At 35.2% G+C, this 26,906-nt stretch overlaps 2 protein-coding genes, 1 long non-coding RNA gene and 1 pseudogene across 4 annotated transcripts; all 4 read right to left on the bottom strand.

The window, feature by feature from the left end:
- Positions 1-6,997: 6,997 nt before the first annotated feature.
- On the bottom strand, positions 6,998-9,355 carry LOC145139108 (protein FAR1-RELATED SEQUENCE 5-like; annotated as a pseudogene).
- A 2,266-nt stretch (positions 9,356-11,621) lies between these two features.
- On the bottom strand, positions 11,622-14,079 carry LOC145137649 (beta-caryophyllene synthase-like). Its single transcript, XM_079071777.1, has 7 exons — positions 13,935-14,079; positions 13,564-13,837; positions 13,105-13,486; positions 12,753-12,971; positions 12,527-12,665; positions 12,183-12,431; positions 11,622-12,087 (listed from the first exon to the last, which is right to left on the bottom strand). Exons 1-7 carry the CDS (start codon positions 14,025-14,027, stop codon positions 11,794-11,796), a joined length of 1,650 nt encoding a protein of 549 aa, XP_078927903.1. The 5' UTR covers positions 14,028-14,079; the 3' UTR covers positions 11,622-11,793.
- A 978-nt stretch (positions 14,080-15,057) lies between these two features.
- LOC145137650 (uncharacterized) lies at positions 15,058-15,945 on the bottom strand. 2 transcript variants are annotated; one of them, XR_013721160.1, is made up of 3 exons: positions 15,681-15,945; positions 15,335-15,527; positions 15,058-15,158 (listed from the first exon to the last, which is right to left on the bottom strand). It is a non-coding gene; the product is annotated as an uncharacterized LOC145137650 (long non-coding RNA). The 2 variants fall into 2 exon arrangements; XR_013721159.1 differs by lacking the exon at positions 15,681-15,945 and having other exon boundaries at positions 15,335-15,669.
- An 8,724-nt stretch (positions 15,946-24,669) lies between these two features.
- Positions 24,670-25,283, bottom strand: LOC145139105 (uncharacterized). Its single transcript, XM_079073047.1, has 2 exons — positions 24,957-25,283; positions 24,670-24,870 (listed from the first exon to the last, which is right to left on the bottom strand). Exons 1-2 carry the CDS (start codon positions 25,281-25,283, stop codon positions 24,670-24,672), a joined length of 528 nt encoding a protein of 175 aa, XP_078929173.1.
- Positions 25,284-26,906: the final 1,623 nt, after the last annotated feature.

Below are 26,906 nucleotides of genomic sequence, written 5' to 3'. Positions count from 1 at the left end.
CTCACACTCACACATTAGTCCACGATTTCTTGAGCCATGGGATTCTTTTATATGGTGGCTATTAGGGTTACACCATGTAACTCATAACTTTACCCATTCCTTATGCTCCATGGATTTTAACCTCCATGGAGTATCCATGGGTCACCCCATGGACTTAGTCCAACATAAGGAATCTTGGATCACAAGCCCACATATATAAGAATGAATGATTTACACAATCAACCCATATATTTAATTAGTCTCCTTTTGATCACTTAATTAATTCCAAATTAATTCTTGATCAATACTAATTAAATAACCTTATTAATATATTAGAACTTATAATATATTAACCAACCTTAAGTGTTATTTCTCTCATTATAGTCTATCCAAATGCATGATGCCATGCAACCCAAATGGACCATGCCGGGTCGGGTCAAGTCTTACCAATTATAGTTATGGACTTAGACATTAATCCAACACACTTAACCCTAATCGTCATTTTATGTGAAAAACCCTAATTGGGTTTGGATGCTTGTTGGGCCATTTATTGGATTAAGCTGCTGTGGGCATTTGTGGGCCAATTGGGAACATATTTATGGACTAAGGGAAATTATTGGACTTTAGGATAATACTCATTAGAGAGGCTTGGGTCCAATTTGGAAAATTGGGCTATAAGTGAGCCATGATTGGGCCTTGAGGATTATTAGCTATTGGGTCATCAGAATGCCAATTGTTTAGACTAGGATAATTGGTTGGGCATTAAAATAAGTCCATGTAGAGGTTTGGGCCCAATTTGGAAAATTGGGCCATATGTTGGGCCTTGGTTTTGAACCAAGCTAGGTTAGGGGTAAAATGGTCTATTTACCCCAAGTGTAGATTATGGTTGTGTATTGGAACCCAATTATTAATTGGGTGTCGTTTTGATGATTGATAATTCGGGAACCTGTCAACCAGCAGCCAGAGTTTATCCGTGGGACTTCAGCAGTGTGAGGTGAGTCTTCTCACCATACCCATGGGTCTAAGGCACCAAGGCCGGCCCATTATGTGATTATGGTATATGTGTTAGTAAAGACCATGTGGGGAAGCCCATGACACGAAGGTGTAAGACCCTGGGGAGCCCACGACATCCTTATAGGTTTATGTATGTGCATGTAGGATGTTAGTAATTTCTGTGATTTGATATGCTATGTGATTGTGTGTTATTGCATGGAAGACCTCGGGGGAGCCCATGGCAATAGATGTAAGACCATGTGGGGTAGCCCATGGCATTCCCAGGTAAAGACCATGTCGGGTAACCCATGACACGTTGGATGTAAGACCATGTGGGGTAGCCCATGATATTCCTAGGTAAAGACCATGTGGGGTAGCCCATGACACGAAGGTGTAAGACCCTGGGGGGAGCCCATGACATCCTCACAAGTTTATGTATGCATGATTTATGTAATATATGTAGCTTTTATAGCTAATATGATATGATATGTGATATGTGGATTGTGTGTGTTGTATGCTCTGGGGAACTCACTAAGCTTCGTGCTTACAGGTTTGTTTATGGTTCCAAGTATCATTGTTTTGGAAAGGAAGGGCTCAGCTTGATCGCAGTGCACACACCCGTGTTTCCGCAATATATGATTTTGGGACGAACTCTGATGAATGTTTTATTTAATGATGATTTGAAATGTTTGGGTCAAATGGTATCAATGTTTTAGCTATACTAAAAATGAAATTTTTACCCTTGATTTTTGGGTCGTTACATACGTTTTCAAGAATAATGATCTGCAGGTGGGAATCTCAATCACCACGTTCACAATCGAACCCCTTAAAATCGAACCAAGAGTGATTAGTCAAGGTCTATTTAGCAAAGGGGTAACCTGGTTACCCCTTCATTTTGTCCAAAGTGACCAAATCAATACGACAAAAACCACATTGTTCCCTTAGAAGGCACGAAAAAAACTTTAGTCACTTAACGGACAAAATAATACATATTGGGGCCGTTGCGTCATTTTACCTATAAGAAATAATGAAAACTAGGTCAACGTAATTATATGGGGAAAAATCCATTAAAATCCCGTTATTTTACCATAATTTATGAATAATGCTAGGGGAAAGTTTGAGAAAATGGCCGCACAATTCCTATCACAGTACAAGCTGCCACCAATGCAAAATCAGACGAAAACATGGTCGCACACAACCAGAGAATGAGATAGACGGTCGTACTCTTGTTTCAATTCAAAGGCTATAACCCAAATAAGAACCACACATATAATTCGAACCAAGTGCTCCATTGCTATCTTGTCTAGTCCGCATACACCCCTCACGACAATATCTAATGAACTTACCACAATACACACCCTTAAGAGAACCCATAACAAACCCTGGATCTACTGCATTCCTTCTTCCTCACAACCTTACCCAAAGGGTGAAGTACCAGTAAATCTAACGAAATGACGAACCTCAATCATTAACAGAAATATCCTCATGAACGACCAAAACAAGATCCCATACCTTGATTGAGACTGAACAGGTCCCATAAATACGTAACTAGCTCGATAAAAGTTCTAAAGTTATCCAGAAATGCTGCTAAAATCTTGGTCGGATCCATCCAAATACCAACCCTGCCAGCAGGACATGCCAAAATTGGATTCTACGCAAATTTAAAGTCACATCTGGAAAATTGAACAACACTCCCCTAACATCTAAACCCCCAATAACCAAGGACATATGCCAAACTCGAGCAAAACTTGAAGATAGGTTGACACATCCATTGAAATTCAACTAATACAACTCGAAACTTTCGAAGAATCTTCGCTATTAATGATGAACAAAATGACCAACGATCGAGGATGCATTGAAACTAATCCAATGATCCAATACACTACTAAACCAAATACCACGTGGAGCTAAACATACCCAACTCTGAATCTGATTTACCAATCAACAACTGCCCAACCTAGACTATAGATAACAATCTATACAAGGACCTGAAAAATCCCTCAACAATCGATACTCAACCTGAGCGACCCTAGCACCCCTTAATCTATTCATCGACATCCCGAAAGGAACCACTGGCTACAACGAGCTCCTTGACCAACAACTTCCTGCCATGAGACGACTCGTGTATTTCCTAAGCACATACATCTAATAGTAACTTGCTCTACACGTCCGACTTGACGAAATCTTGAACCAAAGTCTCGCATACCCGAACCGCAGATCCTTATGATCCATTTTTCCAACACCATAAATTTTAATAGATTGATGATCCTCCAAGCAGAATACCTAGTTCTCCCCCACTTAGAGTTTGAACTACCACCAACCGGCGTTGCAAAAAAAACCATATTTCAACCGTCTCAACCAGGTACATACCATCTATGACTCTTGGAATGTATAACACAATGCAAGATGATCTTCCAGATAAAGACCAAGGAAACTCAAAGAGATTCCAAATCTTAGATTGAGACCTTAGAAACTTCCAATCATAACCGCTTCTAACATCAAGAATCCCATGCAGATGCACACACAATAATTATGACAGTCCATTCATAACACCGATTTTCTATCTAGAAACAAATGGATTAGCACACACGTCGTCCACAAATCCCCAACCATCAATTCGTCGTGAGTATCATTAATATATAAAAGAGGCATCACTCTCTAGTTGGGATATATCATAGACAACAAAAGTTGTCGCTCCCGATTCACGTCTCTAATAACTTGAAACCATCAACTAGCACCTGAACTGCCTATATCCAAGGAAAGCAGACCCTTGATCTCATATCAAGGCAACCATACCACAAGAATCCTCTTGTGCATTCCTACACTACCATACTGACGCCAAAAACCGCAACCATCTAGCCCCATGTTGGGTCTACATCCCAACTCAGAAAATACCATGTCTGCTCATTTTTTCCTCCAAACACGGAAAGCTAGAAGAACATAACACCCACCACAGATAGTGACATTCCAATCCATCTGCCAATCACTCAGCCTCCGACTACAATCCTCGATCCAATTATAACAATCGCTTCTTTCTTGAGTCCCGTGACTCAACTAGCACTACCTCGAGCAAGGCCCTCGAGACCTTAAAATCAACTAACTTACATAGGTTTGCACTATTCAAACCCAAACTTACATGGCCACTAAGGACCAAACAATCACCAGACCCATCCTCAGCTTGAACAATCATAACAAAAGGATCGACATATACGGAAACACTGCCACGAATCATGGTATCAAACCATGCTATCTACCCTCAACCAGCTCCTTAGAATCATCGTGACTTCCCTTGATTCGAATACGTATCATGTGCTTCCAGTAGTACAGACCCAATACTTCCTTCCACACCTAACTATACTTTTCTCAAGAATCATCATGGATCCTCTAAGTAACTGCTCATGTTGATACTCCCAAAACCCACTAACCGTGCACCAATCGCACTAAAGCACTTCCTAGGATACATATACATACTATACTCACTCTCATGAGAGTGGCTAATCTTTCCTCATGATGTTCGACTACAAACCATACTCATTCATGAAACTTACACTAACCCTGCAGCCGCTCGTGTATGCTAATCATACATAATACTATATTCGATAGACAATCGAATAGTTGATTCTACCCTAAGCCCACAACTGGACAAGGAACATGAAATAAGGCTAAATCAAACATTCTTAGACTATAAAATCTTAGTTATATAAGACTATGATGCACACACTAACAAAACCACAATAATAATGTCAGTTTCATATATGTAACGCTAGAGTTTCTCGCTAAGCATTAACAAGATGATATAATAGTTAGGTTCAACAATTTTAGCCTATTATTGAAGTAATAAAGAAGAATTATTTGAGTATTATGTGATTTACGTGTAAATTATGTGTAATATACGTGCTTATAACGATATAATAAAATAAGAATAAAATACGCGTCTAAAATAAATAATTATTAGCCCTAATATATTTGAAGAAAGTCGAAGTAGTTGTGACAAGGATTCCGGAGATATAAGGAATGTTGAAATACGAATTATAACGAATAAGTTATGACCCGTCGAAGTTTCGCCTCAAAATTATGGTAAAATAATGAGACTTTAATGAAATTATGGTAAAATAATGGGACTTTAATGAAACCGGGTAAGTATTAAAACGGATAAACCAGAAAAAAGGGTCAACTTGTTATTTTTACTGGTAATTAGGACTTTTTCGTAAACAAATTTTAGTTTGAGACTTTTTCGTAAACTATGGTGAAATATTAGGACTTTTCCGGATATATATATATATATATATATATATATATATATATATATATATATATATATATATATATATATAGGTAAGTTCAATTGAGAAAATAAAAAAGGTTGAGAATGGAGGAATCATTCTCAGCCACTCATTTATCTTTGCCGCAAAAGCCTCCGTTGTACCAGCGCAAATGGATAAGGAATACACATGTGTTTCCAACAAAACATGTTTCCTTAAACTATGATAATCATTACCTTAATATATACAAAAACATAGTTTTTTTCGTTTTTTTAATTTTTAAGAAGCTATTTATATCGAAAAATGATTTTAAATATACCAAAATTCATGATTTTTTATTCTCTACAAATAGACATCCATATTGATATACTTTTATGATAAAACAAATTTTTTTTTTTTATATTTTCAGCTATCGTTATTAATAAGTAAATAAAAATGGATCATATTTTTATTACAGTACATTCGTTATTCACTTATGAATAAAAATATATAATTAATTTTTTTTACAGGTTAAGTATCATTTATACTACTTATTCATATATGAATAACAAATTAACCGTAACAAAAATCTGATAAATGTTTTATTCATATATGAATATAAAATATGACGACAACTAATACACGTTTTATTCATATATAAATATAATATATGATGAAAGATGATGTAAAAAATATATTTTAAGTAAGAAAACTTTATTACGTGTAATATTCATATATGAACGATACTTAAACTTAAACTATAATATTCATGGCGCTTATTTTCAACACCAGGTTCATTGCTGTTGTGAGTGGTGACTTCGCATCTGATTCAAAAACTCAACAATGAGTAGCCCTGAAGAATATATTGAAAGAAAGGCTCACACAAATTATTGAAGAATTCCAAGATTCATCATAAATGCACAAGGAACGAATCCAAGCAAACCAAGAAAGATATAATGTATAGTAAACTCACACATATGCAATCATTTCTGACTAATATCTAGCAAAAATATTTATGTAATTTGCTTGAAAATTTAATTAGTGAAATTTTTTTAGTTAGGATAACATGTATATAGCTCTCTTCATTGTATGATTTATTCACGTTTTAATGCCAATTACAAATTTGTAAAATCTAATATATATTAAGTTGCATTTCTGCAATATTTACAACCATTTAGTTATTTTGCCTTTCATTCTCTAAAATAATTGCAAGCATGAAAATAACATGGTGTAGGTATAATCACATAACAAAAAACCTGTATTTGTGAAATGATCAGTTTTCATAAGCTATATTGGTTGGTTCTCTAATATCATTTATAACGTTTGCAAAAGTAAAAATACCAACATATAATAAACCATCAGATACAAAAACTCTAATCATTTGATGTCAATCTCAGGAACATATATCCGTTTAATTCTCTATCTTTAAAAGCTGCCAATGGATGAATACAGACAAAAAAGTTGCATAAATTAACCGAAAAATATGTAAGCTCTCTCTAAGACGAAAATCATGGTTAAAATTGTAATTTGTAAACATCTATCACACTCTTCAATTCAACGAGCAGCAACCTGTGATAACTGAAAGACCCGCAATTGAAGAACCATAATCCAGAACCGTGAAACATGAGAACCTAATGCAACATCAATGTATTGTTTGATTATATAAGAATAAATTCTCTTTGAAAACATGTACTATTAAACTACCAATAGTTTGAACATCAACAATAGATCAATATTAAAATTTACCTTAAAATTTTGGAGACCAACAAAGCTTACACATCTCATCACTGTTTTTCATGTAACGATTCATCGACCTGATACAAAATAATATAAGTGTGAGATTGGGAAAATCATGAAAAATAAAATAAAGTATAATTACCTTTCTTTTTGGACAACTAGTGGTATAATGGCCCAATCCTTGGCAGTAAGAGCATGTTCTTTTTTTCGTCATTTCTAACGAAGACTTAATTCTACTTGCATTTTTAGGACGCCCTTTCGTATTAGTTGGAAGAAGAGGGTCCCTGACAGATATTTGAGGTATCATATCAACTTGAGAACTTCCAAAACCATAATCTTGAGATGCATTCTCATGTACTTCAGCCTTTTTTCGGATAATTTGATCTTCTAAAAACTTTTTACAAAAAGTATTGAATCTTTTTATCTCTGAAGGGGAGTCACTTGCCTCTTCAATTGCTTTAGTACTATTCGAATGAACACACCATAAAGTTAAGGCACTAACTTCATTTTCGTCATTTATTTCTTCAAGTCCAATGCTACCTCTACCCACCTTGTATCTAGCATCAAGTGTCCACCTAGGCAGAATATAGTGATTAGGAAGGGTTTCAACATTCCTCTTCTTCATCACATAAAGGCTATGCTTGCATAATATCCCATATGTTTCATACTTAGCACATGAACATCTGACAACTTGATTCAAGAAATGAAAGATAACAATTCGTCAATGGTTTTTATCGACATTTACTTGCCCAACTCGATATCTGATTTCTTCTGTGTTTTTGCTTAATGTCTCATGAGTTAAATTGTTAACAGCTTCTATCCATTCTTTCTTGAAAACCTCAAACATCTTTCTAATATAAAATTGACCAGCTTTTTCTTCAATTGGATGAATAGAAGAAAGAACTGGTTTGGAGTTCATATTTTTGAAATCTTCATCTTCTTCGGTAGCCCTTCGAGTTTCAATTGCTTTATCATACTGAAGTGCAAATTCATTCAACATGGTCTTAGAGTTAACAAAACCATAAAAAAATGAATGAATGCTCTCGCTTCGTCCACTAGTAGTCATGCCGGCGAAGAAAACGTCCTTCAAGAAGGCTTTAGCCAAATGCATTCGTTGCTTATACATCTATGTTATCCAACTATTAGTTTCGGGGTTATACTTATTACGTATAACTTCCCAATTGGTTTCAAATTCTTCAACCGTATAACTTTTTACCCATTGTCTATATGATTCTTGAAAATCACTATAACGGGATACAAGTGGCCGAAGATGTTCCAATTCATGCTTCTTAATGTGCCATGCACAAAAGTGATGTCAAGTGTTTGGAAACACTTTCTTGATTGCATTACCCATAGCTTTATCTTGATCTGTTATCATTGCCACTAAATATTTGCTAAACATACATTTAAAAAAATGCTCAAATAGCCACTGGAAAGTTTCTTCCTTCTCATTTTCTAGTAATGCGCCACCAAAAAGTATAGACTGACCATGATGATTTACCCCAATAAACGGAGCAAATGGCATCTTAAACTTATTTGTCATGTATGTAACATCAAAGATAACAACGTCTCCAAATTTAATATACACGTCCCTTGATCTTCCATCAGCCCAAAAAACATTTCTAGGGCACCCACCATCAAACAAATCCACAACAAAAATATTGGTTATTATATAGTAATGCTTTATCTTGGAAATGTTTAATAAGACCATAAAACTCTTTACCTTTGTATTGTTTGCGTTGCTCCGATAAAATATTCGTACATTGTTTTGAAGTAACATCAACTTCATACGGAGTTTTCATTGCATTTACAACCTTTCTGATTTGACAAGGCCTCAACCCTGATTGACCAAGTTGCACCATAAGAGACTTACATGCCAATGAGCGATGTATCTTCCCATGAGAACGATGTTTCATTACCTTTGTTGGTGTAGTGCTCAACTCATGATTGTTTGTATCATTAAACATGTCTACAAACCATTTCCCATCCTTTCTTTTTGAAATACGAATCATTGCTTGACACCCGGTCCTTAAATCTCTACGACGTTTCTTTTCATGTCCACATGAACTGTTACCTTTCAAACTTTTATGACATTGCTTGTTGCACACATATATCTTCCGATAAGGAACATTGGTTGTCTTATTTTTATAGTTCTAATGAATGCGTATACCAAATCCATATACAAAGTCATATTGATTATAAAATGTATATGGATCATTAGGTGTATTAAAAACCTTCCCCATAATACTTACTTCAATATCTTCATCTTCGTCACATCCATGGTTCACACCCCTACCATCTCTTGTCTCAAATTCAAGTGTTGATTGCAAATAATCATTTGTGTCCATATCTTCAGTTGTATGTGTTTCTGAAGGTTGATCCTCTATTTGGATTTTTGTATTCATGATCCTATGGCTGCCCTGTACCAAGAAAATAATACATGTATTTCAATTACACATTCAAAAAAATCAAACAATTAAGCATTATACTATGATGGTTTTTTCAGTTGAGAAGGAATGAAGATTGATGTTGATTGAAAATAGGGGATATTTAACCTGAAAACGCATAATTATCACCGATTGCCAATATAATCATGCATATTACTTCCGAATTTTACCAAATGTATTACAATTTTTTCTGCAAATATATTTGTTTTTCAGTTTTTAGTTTCATATTAATGTATGCCGCTCTATAATATTACTTAACTTGTGTTTTACTTTGAGAAGCACAAAATCAAAATTGAAAAAAAAAAATGTGGCCATTATGCTTACTGCCATGTAGCCTCAAGCTACTCAAACTTTAAGAGAACTTCACATATGTTTTACTATTATATTATTTGCAGGCCTTTAATTTACTATTTTTTTTAAACCGGCAAATACAATATAATACTCCTAAATTAACACCTATTTCACTTATGTTCACCACGGGACTTGAACCATCGATCTCAAAGAGGGAGGACACCACCTGATACCGCTGGGCTAGAAGCCCTTTGGTAGGCCTTTAATTTACTAATTATTCAAGAGTTCTTACGATACTTATGTTTCAAGGATAGTCAATTATAATTATTCAAGAGATAAAACGTAGCACCATAAGCTAACTATGTTCACACAAAATACAAACTCTAAATCAGAAATAACATATGTTTATTGATTGCGATTGAAAAAAAAAGACAAAGGGTGTGTTTACCTGATTTTGCGATTAAAAAAAAAAGAGAAGAAGATGACCCTTGCGAAGCGATTAAAAAAAGAGAGAAGAATAAGGGAATATCTTAGAGTAAAATAGGAACCGTAAATTTCGTGGGAAAAATAAGGGACTTAGTGAGTTTCTTTCATTTAAAACGACGACACATTAAGGTTCCACATATAAGCTTATATGCATTACAGGCTCATACTAAAGATAGATATTAAATGATTTTCATAATTATATGTATATTAAATGATATCTATAATTACAATTCTTTTTTTTATGGAAACTAATTAGATTCGTTATTAATGTCAGCAATAATATTTTTTTAGAATGAATTCGTATCAAGAAGAATGAGATTGTATTATAGTAGAATACACTCTCGTTATTCATATTTCATGCAACTTTATTGTATTTTAAGTGAGTGTCCTAAAACAAAACATAAATCCATACATAAAAAACCTAAATACGAATTCATTATGAAAGAATGTTATTGCTGACATTAATGACGAATTTAATTAGTTTCCATAAAAGAAGAATTATAATTATGGATATCATTTAATATATATACAATTATGAAAAATATTTAATAACTCTCTTTATTTAATTAAATAATTATTTAATTTTACTAAATTTTTATTGGTGGATTCTAGCACACAATAAATATAAAACACACCGACTTATATATAAGGACTAAATAAAAAAAGTAAAAAAATATAAAGATTTTGCAGAAATAAACAAAGTTGAATTTAGTCTTTTTTTATTATCTTTTAAAAGATTAATTTATATTTATATCAAATATTAGATAACTAATATTAACCCCCACCCACCCACCACACACAAAAAAAAGATACCCGAATCCAATCCGTGGTTTCAGTTTTCAATTCACCGTTTGATTTGAGACCCTTCATCCCACTTTCTTCACTCGATATCTCCATCTCCATCTCCGTCTCACAAGTTACAAGGATTGAGTCTCTCTTGCCGTCCTTCCCTCCGGCCTCTAGCGGTCCTCACTAGGGTTCTCCCTCCCCTGCCGTCGTTCCCTCCGTCTCACAAGGCACAAGAGTTCGTGACTTTCTCCAGCCACCTGTGTACTGCAGTTTCTCCGACTAACGAGTTCTTTTAATCTTGGGCCAACCAGTGAACCTGAACCTGAACCTGAGCCAGGTGATAATCTGATAGCCGTCACAATGTTTCCTTCTTCAAGAGTTATTGTCATGTTTATCTGTAAGTTTGTACCCCATTTCTTTAGTGTTTGAGAGTGTTTGAGTTATTGGAATATTTCCTTCTTCAATTGCAATTTCAGATTCTTAGTTTTAAAACGATTGTCTGTTTTTTGATTGTATGTACAGTATTATTTGATATTATAGATTTACAGTTTCTGTCTTTCTGATAGATTAGTTTTATCGTATTTGTAATTTGGATTTGGGCTGGCTTGTATCATTTGGGGTAACTCTGAACTCGCCAAACCGAAAACCAATTAACTCGTAAACCGAAAAACCAAATTTTATATGGTTAATAAATAAGCAGTAGTAATAAATTACATTCAGAGCTATCAAACACCTAATAACTTGAGACCTTACTTGCGAAAAAAAAACATTTTCAAGAAAACCGGCAGTGTATGAAACACTGCATAACACGCGGACTTGAAAGTTGAAACTCATATACTTATAGCATGAACAAGCAGAGATTTGATATGATCTATTAATTCTTCTCCAACATGTGTGAAACTATCTTTACGCTTATATAGAACATCCATCACCCGTGCCAAGTTGATCACACGCATTATTAGAGCCATTGGAACATCTTTACACACGAGGGACTCTTGGGTTATATCTTTCCAAGCATCTTCAATTTTCTTGTTGAACAAGTCCTGTACATACTCTTCTGGAACATCATATTGCTTCATGTAACTTTCAACACTAGATGCAACATGCGTCCTTTCTTTCTCCTCCTGCTCCCATTTTTAGTAACAAAATATGTCAACACATCAAAACTAAAGCAAGAAGTCATAAAAATCAACTGAATCTCAAATTTCGATATGCATACCTTCTGGGAGAAAATATCATCCATGAGTCTAGCAATTTGACATGAAGCTTTAACAAGAAGAGGTTTGCTAAGAGCCCATTTGAACGAATCATTTGTGACTATATCACCCATGCCAACAAAACATGTTGTTGCAAGCATGCTATACCCACTACTGATAAATGCAACTGACATGTGCTCCTCTATTGTCGGTATGTATCCCTCATTTGCCCATTTCGCTTCCATCATGTAGCTTCTAATAAACTCTTTCATCTATAAATGAAAACATGATCACAACAGTCACATCCATTGTAAGAATTTTGATTATAAAACATTATTGCAAATTAATTTAAGGTGTAAAAACTTACAGACACTTTAGCATAGCCGAGATGATTTGATTTTCCCTCACATGCCATGATTTCTTCCATTTCTTTGTAAATATCCAATAGTCCTTCATATATCAGTTTCATGTATTCTGGAAGCCCATCCAAGCATGTAATCGACCATCTATATATACGAGATTGCTTGATTAGTTTGATAGATTAAAAGAATTATGTCTTAAGGACTTCAATGATGTTCATAATTAGAAAATACCTTTGAATTGCTTCGGTAAATATCTTAAGTTCCTCATAAGTACCATAAGCATCATAAGTGTCGTCAAGAATTGTTGCCATTGAAATCACTTTGGTTAAGAAAATTCTAGCTCTAGAATATTGTGGCTCAAAGTACACACCAAGTGCCCAAAAGTAACATTCAACCATTCTGTCTCTTGCATAAGGTAGATTGTTTGGGACATCAAGGCCTTTCCACCACCTACATTACATTAATGCGCATGTTGAAATCTATCAAAAACTACCAAATTTTCAATAATAAATGCAAAATCGGAAACAACCTATAATATTCAAGTTATATTTTTTTAGATAAGTGACGGAGTATATATGCATACTTGGAAACTTGGCTAAGCTCCTCCTTATGTAGTGATTGAAGCAAATTGAACCCTAACTTCCCAAGTTTAAGTAAAGACTCGTTATGAAAAGCTTGTTGTTCATAGTAAGGAATGTAGCGCAAAGCCTCTAGTCTTGGCAACCTTTTCTGTATAGGTTGCTTTAGTGCCTCTTGTATATGGATAGACAAAGCAGAGTTGCTTTGAACTAAATCCTTGGCTATTTCGTCAAGGTGAACTCTTGTAAAAACAAGAGCATCATCTAGTACAACTTCGCCATGCACCCTCACATAAGTTGCCTCATACAACTCAAGCATACCTTGAACATCATTGGCTAAAGATTCTTTAAAAGCTCCATTTTTGTCCTTGTACCTATTGAAAATGTCTGTTTTGATTCATGTAAAACGATGTTAGCTTCTTTTGGAAGATAGATGATTATTTCATTTATGCATACATACTAACCAGATGAAACATAGAAACCATGTTGTCGCATAAGTCGAAACCAAAGGGAAGGACTCCCCCCATTCCAGTCATCACCATATGCATCATAAATATGTCGCAACAATTTATCAATCTCTTCTTCAAAATAATAAGCTATGCCAAGGCGTTGGATTGCATCAACCAATCTTAACAAATTTGTGTGTTCCATTGGAACATCCAAAGTTGTCATTATGTCTTCCCTCACTTCTTGTTTCAAGTCTTCCACTATTTGTTCCATCGTAGCATGCTCCACGTGCTACATACACCCATTTGTTAATCATAAAAAAAAGTTGTTGTACACATGGATAAACATAAAAGTAATAGCCATTAATTTCTTCTAATAATGTACATACCTCATCGTAGATGAGAAACTGATCTCCCCACACGCTGGAAGGAAAGTTGACAAGGGGGCGCATAACTTCCTCTTGTGTAAGAGACATGTTCATTGACAGGTTTGGACAGTGTATGCTAGTTCAATTTTTGCATATTAACGTGAAGTAGATTTATGCTATTTATAGAAGGTAATTATAAGGTATTTCATCACACCATGTTTTAAATGTTTCATATAGTTGAATTATGAAAAAGGTGTCATTGTCATTTTTCTTTTTCAATTTTAAATTTAGCGCTATAAAAAATTTGAATGTATCGACTACAAACAAAAACTGATCAACAAGTAATGTACAGTACTTGGTTGATTAAATATATTTATTTATAATTCTGAAAAGATAAATATCAAGTGGTCATAATTTCCTCTGGAACAAGCTTATGCCTAGAAAGATCAGTGACTCAATATACATCCTACCTACCACTAAGAGGCATTATCTAACATCTTTCCAAGCTGCCGGTTATGCAGTTTTTGAGCAGAAACTGGGACACACATTCTTGGAATGGAGAGTGGTTGTGTACACATGGTCTGTGATCGCATAATTGAGGAACATAGATAGATACTCATGGAGTTGCAGATATCGAATCGCTACTTAATTGGACTGAGGCAATTTCTAAAAAAAATCAATATTTATTAATTTTTAACGGGGTGATGGTACTTCTCTTTGGTCTTATGGGAATTCGGAAATAACAAAGTCCTTAGAAGTTAGAAATTCCTTGAAGTCACATATGGCTGACATACAGGTTTTGTCTATCTTTAGGCACTAAAGCCGGTCTCCCAGGCAGGGCCGGTCCAAGCCGATTTGGGGCCCGGGGCAAATTTGAAAATGAGGCCCCATTTTGGACCTTCGAAGTGGATGGAATAAAATATGACAATTTAAAACAATAAGCAAGTAATCTTATTTTTTTTTTATTATCAAAGCACATCGTATAAGCTTAAACACCCGTATGTAAAAAAAATTACATTCAACTACATCTATCCATCCTTTTCATCAAAAAAATTCATATATGACACCCATAATCACCATTACCGTCAAACTTTTGGTTTTTACCACTAATGTTATACGGCCCACAATATGAAAATATACAAAGTAAGTGAAAAGTGGCAAAATTGTCATTGACAATATCGTTATATCAGTAATTTACAAGTGATCCCTCCTCTAATCTCTTTGTTTACATCTCTTTCAGTTTACCTACACAAAAATCAGAAAAAATATATATAACTCATAAATCAGAAAAAATTAGAACAGATGTAAAGAGGGCATAAAACTTGTAAAACAACATCAAAAGAAGCATCACTAAGGCACAACCGATGAAAACAAGAAATACGAGCATGATAATAAATACAAAGAAGCCAAAGAGAAGGTACCTCGAAAACAACTATTGAACCACCAATCGACAACAATGAGAAATGCCGACAACAGGGCAAAAAACCACAGCATGAGCAAAACTAGAGGAAGGGGTAAAACCGTCCATAATGACCAAAAATCATGTAGCTACGGTATAGATGATCCCAAAACGAAGAGAAAAATCGTATACACTTCCACCTCAGGAGGAGAAAACTGTAAAACATCGTAGAGAAAGACAAGCATATCAAGAGCCAAATGGAACAAGGGGCATTACCGTCTACATGGTCAAAAAATCCATCACGGAAGAGAGCAACCCAAATTTGAACAACATGAAAATAATATGACAGCTTTTCGGTTCTTGCTTACCCATTTATGTTTTGCCTTCTTGAAAATTGATGTGAGCCCGTGTATTACGAGTAACATCAAATAGTCATAATTTCTTATTGAAAACTGAAACGTCATCTCTTGGAAAGGTGCCGACTTCATCTCTTAAGAAGCAAAAAAAACCTAACTACGATGTTGGGCTTTTAGCCTTGTATTAGATTAACAAGTAAATTGATAAAAATTCCAAAATATATAAACACAAAAAGTTCGAACACAAGACCTCGCACAAGCACTTTAACCATCTCAACCAAAGTTACTTCTGTTTATATTTTGCATATTATATTTTATATCAGCTACATATATATAGTAATCAAAATTTACGGGGCCCCGAGATTTGGCGAGGCCCGGGGCGGTCGCCCAGCTTGCCCACCCTATTGGGCCGGCCCTGCTCCCAGGTTAGGCCTTAGAATAAACATTTTTTTTTGTTTTGGTGGTGATTAAAGTATGAAGAAATACATAAAAAAAGACACACTTTCTTTCGACAATTTAACATTTTTTTTTGTAAATATATTATCTAATCGTTGAAAAACATTTTTTTTCTAGGTTATAGGGGTTTGGTATGAAGGCAAAATATAGCATAACACAACAAACTTTCACTATTTTATTAATTTAAGCCATCTTACCAACAGAATTCTAAAGGAAATAAAACGTCAACAAAAACACGAGGGTAATTTTCATTCACAGATTTTCAATAATTGCTCACGTTTCAAGAGTCAAGTACGAGTAGCAGAGTATGTGAGAGGCCAATCTTAGATTGTATGTGTTTATGGTTCATTTTAATTTTGTTATTATTAGCATATATAAAATTACTTAAATAAATTCGTTTTCAGTTATCAAATTTGCTTCATATCTTATATAGTTAATCACATCACAGAGATTTATCAGAATTATTTTTTATAACAAAACGTATTTACATTAGTACATTTTAATTATTATTTCTTAGAAAGTTAAAAGATAATGTTGTTTAAATGTTCCTTCTTTAGATCTTTCATCGAAAAGCCCAAATAAATAAATAAAATTCAATGTTTGTCGTGTTCCCAAATATTAGCCATCAAGATATTTTCTATAGATATTTTCTATTTGTGATATCTGCTCTAATAAATGATTATTTTTTTGCCGTTTGTCACACCCTTATTTAATTTGTTAAACGTTATTTTGTGATTATTTTAAATTAATTTTTTTTTCCACATGTCATTTTATGAGTTTTTTTATTTTATTAAATTCCACATAATATTTTAATATAATAATTTCAATAAATATAGTAATAAATGAATATCAATTTCATTAATCAACTTATCTTTTAATTTCAAAATTCCCAAAATTAAAGCTCATTAGTTTCTTTTGTTTATTTATTTAAATTATTTGTTTAATATTAAAAGATAAAAAACATTTTCATTATAATAATTCATTATTTTTCGTATTTTCTTATAAATACAAAGTTCTCAAATATTTTGACCTTTATATATATATTTTTTTTAAATTAACTCATGTAATAATGGGTCTCACAACTAGTTTATTATAATTTGATATAGTTTTTCAAATGATTGACAGGAAATAGATATAATGAAGGTTACAGAAAAAGATCAGAGGCTATCTATCCCACAAACTAAAAGGAAAAATGGAGGTGGATACCATTAGAGGTGAGCATTTGGACTAGACCGGACCGAACAGGCTCTTGGACCGGACCGGTTTCAGAGAATATTGTGGACCGTGGACCGGACCGGATGAGACTTACTGGATCCAGGTCCATGTCCGAGTCCAGGTCCGGGTTTTCCGGTTCTTGGACCCATTTGGACTGGTACAACTTTATATGCATAAGGTATAACTTGTTAAAACGCGTTTTTAGGTTTGATACAACTCGTTAAAACGAATATGTTGTTGGGTCTGATACATTACAACATTAAAATGAATACTTTTTTGGGTTTGATACGGTACAACTCGTAAAAACGAATACGCTTTTGTTTATTGTGCCATTTCGACCGGTTAAACTTTGATTATCTATAGTTTATACCATTTGTCTAAAGGATTGTAACTCATTGAATATAACACCAAAAACAACAAAATTATAGTCTAAAATCATCTACAAACTCTAAATTACACGTTGGAAAAAGCGCATGTCAATCCGACTTAAAACGAATGAGATATACTTGTTTAAATAGTTTCAAAGAATACAAAAGTTTAAATTTCTTGTTGAAAAGCTGAAATATTTCAGCTTTGATATCTCATCTTTGAAGGATTGTAACTCATTGAATATAACACCACAAATGTAACACCCGTAAAATTCAAGCCAATTTAAAAAATTTTAAACAGTTCAAAACTCATTAGTCATTACAAAATGTTTCCAAAATAGTTTAATATCAGAGTATCCCAGAAACATAGTCATAAAAAGTGAGGAGCTGTACGATCATGCATTTGCCCTGCCACGATCCCCTGATGCACCTGAAACAATAAACTGAAACTGTAAGCCCGAAAGCTTAGTGAGTTACCCCCAAAATACCGATACACATACAGTCCACATAACAATATCAGCAATATCATAACATAACAACTGAACAACACATAATGGGTCCACAGCTTTACAGACTGGATTACCCCTGGGCCCACAGTATGAGTCTGGATTGCCTACCGGGCCCACAACTCGCATCTGGATTGCCATCGAGCCCATAATACGAGTCTCCTCAGCTCGTATCTGGAATGCTCCACCTACTGGATTTCCACTGGTCCCACAGTGTGAGTCTGGATTGTCATCCGGGCCCACAGCTCACATCTGGATTGCCATCAAGCCCACAGTACGAGTCTCCCTTAGCCCGTATCTGGAATGCTCCCGGGTTTGTTGGTTACCGCATGGAGCAGTATCACCTCAACCCATCCCACATAACGTATCAACATATAACATAACTACTGGCATGCAGATATTCATATAACAACACAGGTAGTCCTACAGATCTACCTAAATGGCATAACCACTAGCATGCAACACTAACTGATACTCACCATAACCACTGCTAGGATAACATATCCAATGGGCCGACCTTGGTGCCTTAGAGCCCTTAGTATAGTGAGGATAACTCACCTGGCACTACTGAAGTCCCGCAGGTAAAGCTCCCGCTGCTGGTTGACAGATTCCGGAACTGTTAACATCAAACAATACCCAATTAATAATTGGGTTCCAAGCCCAAGTTCCAACTCACACTACAAAAGCCCAAAAGTAAAATAATGGGCCAAAGCCCAACATATGGCCCAATTTTCCAAATTGGGCCCAAACCTCTACATGGTCTTTCCTTAAGGCCCATCCAATTATTCCAATCCAATTCCCATGGCCCATTATCACATAATCATAAAGGCCCAATTATGGCCCAATTTTCCAAATTAGGCCCAAGTCCTCACATGGGCCTTATTATAAAGCCCGTCTAATTACTTTGGTCCATTAACTTGTTCTTGGATGGCCCATCAATAGTCCAATCGCCAAAGCCCCAATAGGAAGGCCCAATTCAAAGCTCGAGTGAGATTAGGGCTTTCACATGAAATGATGATTAGGGTTAAGTGTTTCTTACTTAACCCCTAAAGGACTTAATCCATTAAGTCCATTATTGCTAAGTTACTTTGCCAATGATTATTAATTATTATTTTAAGTTTAATAATTAATTCTCGTGTGTGTCCCAAGCGATTCACACAATTAGGGTTTTATGCCCTTAGGGTTTTCCAACCCAATACTAGCCCATTAGACAATTGGTTGAGCTTCTAGGTCACTTTGGGGCTGATTGGGCCCATTAGGGTTTTATTAGGTCCATTGGGGTCTCTTTGGGCCCACTAGGGTTTCGTTTGGCCCATTAGGGTTTAGTAGCCCCTTGTCCAAACATCCAACGAGGTCCAACGCAATCAAAGCACACCGCCACCCGACACGGCGGCCGGTGGTGGCAGGAGGCGGCAACCACCGCCTCATGGTGGTGGTTCAAGTTTTTCTATTATTATTCCGATTACATATTACAATGATACACACACACTAGCCCAAAATAAACACCTAATAATTACACAAACAACTACCATGAGGCGGTAGACGGTGGTCGGAGGTGGCAGCCACCATGGCCGGCAACCATGGTGGTTTTTCTTGGGTATTTTTCTGGCAGCAGCAACCCGAGACACCCATCAGCTTGTGAAACACAACTGAAGCACGCACACACTAGATTAAACACCCACACACAGCCATCTAGAGGCGGCTGGCGGCGGTCTTGCATTGACGGCCACCACCCCACGGTGGTGGCGAGTCTTCTTGAGTCTCAACCAAGCAACACGCGAACACAATGACACTTCTGAGTAAGCTATCCATGGGAAACCGATACCCACTTAGTCTTCAACGGATTGGTGGTTGAGGCCGGCGGCGGCAACAACACCATCGGCGACAGCAGCGGCTCTTACGGCAGCAACACGGCGGCGTTCGACGACCCTAGCGACATCGGCGACGATAGTTCAACGACAGAAAGAAACGGAGACGAGGAGGCGTTCACCCTCCGGCGAAGAACAAGGCAGCGGCGTCGATTCGTTCCCTCAATCCATTCTGCCCCGACGTCCAACACCCACTCTTTGATTCTTCAACCGTCGGCAGCAACGTGGCTGGTGGCTCGCATCTTCGGCCTTAGCGGCGACGACGATGACCTCAACGGATGTGGTGGTGCGACGCCGGAAATCACGAGAGTGGAGGTGGCGGCTGGACTCACAGTTAGGGTTAGGGTTACTCGGTAGGATATATACCCGACCACCCTCATCAAACTTATCCTATAATGCCACCTTTGGCCCCTCCCCTCCCCCTTTTCTTTCAAACTCAACCCATACTTTACCTTTTCAACCCTGCCCTCTGAAATTCCTTTCAAATCAAGTCCAAAACTTACACTTTGATCCTTGCTCCCATAATTCTTTTCAATATGAGTCCAATAATTCCAAAACAACCCCTCCTTTACAAATCCTTACAATTCAAGTCCAAAATGTTACCAATCAGTCATTGACTTATGAAAATCTTTACAAATTAAGTCCCACAATCACACTTTAACCCTTAGAGATTCAAATCTTGTCATTTGGCTCCCCGAAACCAACACCCCACTTATTATCATTTAATTTTGAGCTCTAATAATATAAAATAATCATAATAATTACTTCCCGAGGTTCCTGATTTATTATTTAATCAATCTAGTTAAAACGGGATGTTACAACAAACAACAAAATTATAGTCTAAAATCATTTATAAACTCTAAATTACACGTTGGAAAAAAACCTCATGTCAATCCGACTTAAAACGAATGAGATATGTTTGTTTAAAAAATTTCACAGAATACAAAAGTTTAAATTTCTTGCTGAAAAAGCTAAAATATTTCAGCTTTGATATCTCATATTTGAAGCATTGTAACTCATCGAATATAATACCAAAAACAATAAAATCATAGTATAAAATCATCTACAAACTCAAAATTACACGTTAGAAAAAACCACATGTTAATCTGATTTAAAACGAATAAGATATGTTTGTTTAAAGAATTTCACAGAATATAAAAGTTTAAATTTATTGTTGAAAAGCTGAAATATTTCAGCTTTGATATCTCATCTTTGAATTATTGTAACTCATCAAATATAAAACCAAAAACAACAAAATTTTAGTCTAAAATCATCTACAAACTCTAAATTATACGTTGGAAAAAACCGCATGTCAATCCGACTTAAAACGAATGAGATATGTTTGTTTAAAATTTTTTACAAAATACAATTTTTTGAAAAAATAAGCCGGTTCAAAACCGGTTTTTACCCAGAACCGGCCGGATCGGACCGGTAAAAAAACCAGATCGGTTTTGCTGAAATCAGAGAACCGAGAACCGGCCCGGGGACCCAAAAAAATGGTCCGGTCCGGTCCACAGGTCCAAATGCTCACCCCTACATACCATCATAAAAAATAGAGGTGCCCGACGGGCGTGGACCTGGCCTTGGTACGCTGGTGGGCGACACACTAATCTCAAAAGGTCCAGTTGCGGTCGGTCTTTTTAGGACTGATATTGGTTTTCTTTTTGTTTAGTCTCGTTGTTTTTTTAGTATGATTTTTTTGGTTCGGTTTTCATATTTTTTAGAGCCGGCAAAAATCTACTCAACCCACCAACTCAATCAAAACCCAACCCAAAATTAACAGGTTGGGTTGAGATTTTCAACCCATTTAGATTAAATGGGTCGACCCGCCTAACTCATTTATTAAATAGGTTGAGTTGGGTAAACGTTATCAATCAATTTTCAACCCACCAACCCATTTAACATTAATATAAATTTAATTAAATAATTATTTAAATATTACCATGTATTAATCTAACTATTAATTTATAAATTATAATGTTGTATTGTTATTTATTTTTTAAAACATGCCATCCTAATCCTTATCTTTTTTCTTTGTGCAGACAACACTAGTCACTCTTCAAAATCACTTTGAAATTATCTATTTTTAATGTTATTTGAACAATTTCTTTGTATTTGTGAATTATGATTGTGCTTTTATTATACTTTGAAAATTTATTTAAGTTTGGAATTAATTTAAATGGTGTAATCTTTAGTTATTTTATTTATTTATTTATTTTAAATGGGTTAACCCAGGTTTAACTCATTTATTTCATAGGTTAGGTTGAAAATTAATAAACGGATCAATACGGTGACAACCCATTTATCTGAAAGGTTGGGTTGGGTTGGAAATATCCAACCATTTAAAGAAAAAGGTTAGATTGGATTGAAATATTCAACCCAATTGATAAATGGGTTGAACTCGTAACCAACCCAAGTCGTCCCATTGTCAGCTCTAATATTTTTGGTTAACAAATATGAATGATGTATGAAGATTACTAAAAATGATACATTAACATTTAATAAAAAAAAGAAGGAAAAATATTGCATAATCTGTAATTAAAAAATGTATAATTAATAAAAAATCATATGTATATAAAATTTGGTTTCTGGTCTTTTTTTAGACCACTCTTGAACATGTATCGGACGGTCTCAGAACAATCAAGTGTTTTTAGGGACTGACCTCATAATGATCTGTTCTTTTTTCGGATGGGTCTTTTTTCGATTCAATCTTCTTACGACTATTTTTTTTTCGGACCGGTCTCGTTTTAGACGGATCCAGTCTTGTTGTTTTCTTTACAAATTAAGTTTTTTTTTTTTTTTTTTTTTTTTTTTTTTTTTTTTTGTAAACATTAAAATACGTTCATTATGATGCTATTACCATCAAATAAGGAAAGCGACAAATGTTGAAATGAAAATATAATGCTATATAATTAAATTAACTATAATGACTTCTAAACTAACGAAAAATATAAAGAAAAAAAATCATGAATTATAACATGATTTTAGGATTGAGGGCAGCTCGACAAAGCCTATAAGCCTTAACAGACTGGGATTTTAGGATTGAGGGCAGCTCGACAAAGCCTATAAGCCTTAACAGACTGGCCTGTCGTGCGAGGCTTTCCACAAGCTTTGACCGATTGGGCTTTTCGTCGATGACAAACCAAATTAGGTAGGCTTTTATACACCTAAAGTGGAAGGACGTCTATATAGAAATGAGAATGGGGTCGGGGAATACTGAGGACCCTAATCACCATCTCCACCTCGAACGGGGACTGGTGATCCCCAATGGGGAATCAAGAATTTCTTTTTCTATTTTAATATAAAAACTTTTACGTAAAACAAAACTTTAAATTTCAATTTTACCAACATAAGTTTAAAAATTTTACAAAACTTAAAAATATTCATAGATTGCGTGAAAACTATAAACAATTTTTCTACTAAATTTAAATACATACTTGGAAAATCAAGAAAAAAATAATTATTATAGTGATGTTTAAGGTAAGAATAGATAAAACAATGACAACAAAATTATACGCGAAGTTAAATTAGATAAACGAAAAAGAAAAAAAATACAATTTCTTAGATTACTTGAATCAAATTTTAGATAGTCAAAATTTCACAATTGGTCCCTGTGGTTTACATAATATCGCACTTTGAGGACTTCCTAGCAAAAAATCACGCGAATGGTCCTTAAGGTTTCGTTTCATTGCGCGATTGGTCCTTGACCCTAACCTCGTCACTTTTGTACCGTTAGTGAAGGGGTAAATTTGTCTTTTCATCTTGTTATGCATCAGAGTATATAATGTAAGCCCCACCTTCATATCCTTTTACTTCTCGTTCTCTGTTCTTCCCTCCCCACTCACATTCTATTCCAAAATAGAAGAAGATGGTGATATGCCACTGTGGAAGGCCGACGATTTTGGTGACATCGTGGACTGATTTGAACCCAGGTCGTCGATTCTGGTCATGCTCAAGGTTAGGAGGAACATGCAGCGTTTTTGGATGGTTCGACCCTCCCATGTGCCCTAGGTCAACTGTTGTGATTCCGGGGTTGTTGCGTGGAAGAAACAATCTCGAAGCAAGATTGATGATGGTGAAATGGTTACTTTGTCTGAGTTGGTTGTTTTTCTTGATGTGTTACTTTTTCAAGTAAAAAATCAAGAAGCTTTTGGGGGGGGGGGGGGGGAATCTGTGATTTGGAATCTGTGTTTTGGTCCCATTTTTGTTTTAGCTTTTGAAGGATTTTCCCTGTGATTGTATGTAATGTTGGGACAAGAAAATGTAATGGATATTATATGTAATGTAATTTTAATGTTTAGTTTTAATGTGATGGATATTATATTAGCAAGGAAGCAAATTGTCAATTTGATTGCATGTTAGTGTGATGTTGATTATTAATGTGCAGTAACATAACCAAAAAACTAATTACCAAAGTAGCATTACCATTAACCATAATGCATGTAAGTGCAATATCATGTTACAAACATACAATGCCCAAAATACCTATCAAAAGTAATTGTTTTGACTGACATACCATAACCAAACTTAGTAATCATGTTCTAACTTTACTTAGACATAATAGCAAAAGATTACTTAAAACTACAAACTAAGCTACACCATGTTTCCCCTTCATCTGTTCACTCCCCTTTCCAGCTTCACTAGGACCTCCCTGCCCCTTGCATGTCCTGGCATTGCGACCTTTGTTGTGGCATTTGCTGTAAGTGACTATCAAGTATTTCCTACTTAACTTGGTACTTTGAGTTGGCTCATCAACTGCCCTCTTCCTTTTTTTCTTTGGCCTGCCAACCTATAAACAAATTTATATGGTTACATATCAACAAGTTTATTAAATAGTTTCAAGTTAAATTATACAAAACATGTATGAGAACAAACCTGTTTGTGATGTTTGGGTGGGAGAAGGGTTGTTGGACAATCAGATCTAGGCCACATGCTCCTTCCATTTATTGGGTCAATTGTGTGTTGGTACATAGCATTCCATGTACTAAACCAGTAACATTTGCTCACCCAAGCCTCAGGATCTCCACATTCTGACCCATTCTGCATCTTATCATACATTGCAGCAATAGTATGCTGGCATGGAATACCTGTAATGTCCCATTTCCTGCAAGTGCAACTCCTCTCTTTCAAGTTCACAACATACTGCTCCATCCATAGACCAGTCACTTGATATTTATCAGCTCCACTAAATAGAACCCTCATCTTATTTGCCTCTGTCTTATTGTGTTCTAAGATTGTTGTTGCAGTTTGTACTTAAAGAACGTTTGCATTTGTCTAGCACCTTATGAACATTTACTATTCTCTTTGTGAGGTATTCTCTAATATATTCCAAACAAGTGATTATAGGCTTGTCCCTTGCCTCATCTAACTTGGAGTTAAATACCTCACACAAGTTATTTGTCAAACTATCAGTCAATGCCCTTCCTATATATAAAACCAAACAATTAATTTCTGAAATCAGTTATGAAATGTGTTAGTGAAAAGAGTTTGATACTTACCAGAGAAATGGGATCTTGCCCAGTGATTTGCAGGAATTTTACTTAACCACTCATGTGCTTATGGGTTAAGCTTTTTCAGTTTCTCCATAGCCCTTTTAAATTTTGGTATGTTGTATACTTTTCCACAACACCATACTGCTTCCCTCAATTCATCTCCTTTGTGTTTCAATTTCATGTTGTCATACACATGTCTTAAACAGAACCTTTGCTCGGCTGATGGAAATAGCTTCTCTATTGCAGCCAAGATTCCCTGTGAGTATAATTAAAATAAGTTAGTAAATGAAATTAAAAAAAGTAAAAGTTGTTGAAGTTAGAGGATACCTTTTGCCGATCTGAAATGAAAGTGAAGTTAGATGAAGAATTCAAATCTAAGTCATCACCCAAGTGTTCCAAAAACCATGACCAAGAGTTAATATTTTTAGTCTCTACAATGGCATATGTAACTGGGTAAATGTCATTGTTCGAATCAAGCCCAACTGCAGTGAGAATCTGTCCAGGAAAGGGACCCTTCAAAAACGTACCATCAAATCCAAGAAAATCCCTCAAACCTTTTTTAAATCCCTCCTTCAATGGACCTAAGCATATATATATATATATATATATATATATATATATATATATATATATATATATATATATATATATATACGTTTGAAGATCCTTGTTTCAGAACATAAATTGGGTTCAATTTCGACATCTATCTTCACAGTTGTTCCTGGATTCTTTGACTTCAATTCCATGGCATATTCTCTCAAAATACCATATTGCTTTTCATAATCACCATAAACATATTGTTTTGCCATATCTTTGGCCTGAAATACTTTCATCTTTGATATTGAAAGTGAATACCTCTGTACTAAGTCCTCCTGTAAAGCACGTGTAGGGATCTTGGGGTTACTTTCAACTTGATGCAATATGTTGTTAGCTAGAAACTTAGATGAACAAGCCCTCATTGTCCTTGTTTGCAAACAAGAATGACAATCTTCGTATGTTTTGACTGTCCAAACGTTTTTTTCATCTGACCTAGAAATAAAAAGAACCCATGGACAAGTTGTTTTCTTGGAAAGTACTAAATTGCCCCTACCTTTAATACTGTCACCAGTCAATTCAGGGACAAGACCCCTACACTTTAACCTAACTCTTGTCTTGTCATTCTTTACGTAATGTAGATCCCTCCTTTCTTTTACAGAGTAGTTGGCAATAACTTCTCTGATATTTTCCTTTTCCTTGAATGTCTGACCAATCTTAAAAGCTTTAGTGTGAACCTCACCAGATGAACAAGCAACTGGTTTTAGAATGGACTTTAACAATTTCTTTCTAGGCTCTT

The sequence above is a fragment of the Lactuca virosa genome, chromosome 9, assembly GCF_052849685.1.
Source record: "Lactuca virosa cultivar CGN04683 chromosome 9, Lactuca_virosa_CGN04683_v6, whole genome shotgun sequence".
Taxonomy (NCBI): domain Eukaryota; kingdom Viridiplantae; phylum Streptophyta; class Magnoliopsida; order Asterales; family Asteraceae; genus Lactuca; species Lactuca virosa.
This window is presented reverse-complemented; position numbering and strand designations above follow the sequence as displayed.

What these genes read in the sequence shown, in the direction of transcription:
- LOC145137649 (XM_079071777.1), bottom strand. Translation starts at nt 14,027, where the DNA reads ATGAACATGTCTCTTACACAAGAGGAAGTTATGCGCCCCCTTGTCAAC. An exon ending in TTTACCGAAGCAATTCAAAG is followed by an intron (nt 12,666 to 12,752) that starts GTATTTTCTAAT and finishes TCGTATATATAG; the next exon opens with ATGGTCGATTACATGCTTGG. An exon ending in TCGGCTATGCTAAAGTGTCT is followed by an intron (nt 12,432 to 12,526) that starts GTAAGTTTTTAC and finishes TTTCATTTATAG; the next exon opens with ATGAAAGAGTTTATTAGAAG.
- LOC145139105 (XM_079073047.1), bottom strand. Translation starts at nt 25,283, where the DNA reads ATGAGGGTTCTATTTAGTGGAGCTGATAAATATCAAGTGACTGGTCTA. An exon ending in CACCCAAACATCACAAACAG is followed by an intron (nt 24,871 to 24,956) that starts GTTTGTTCTCAT and finishes ATTTGTTTATAG; the next exon opens with GTTGGCAGGCCAAAGAAAAA.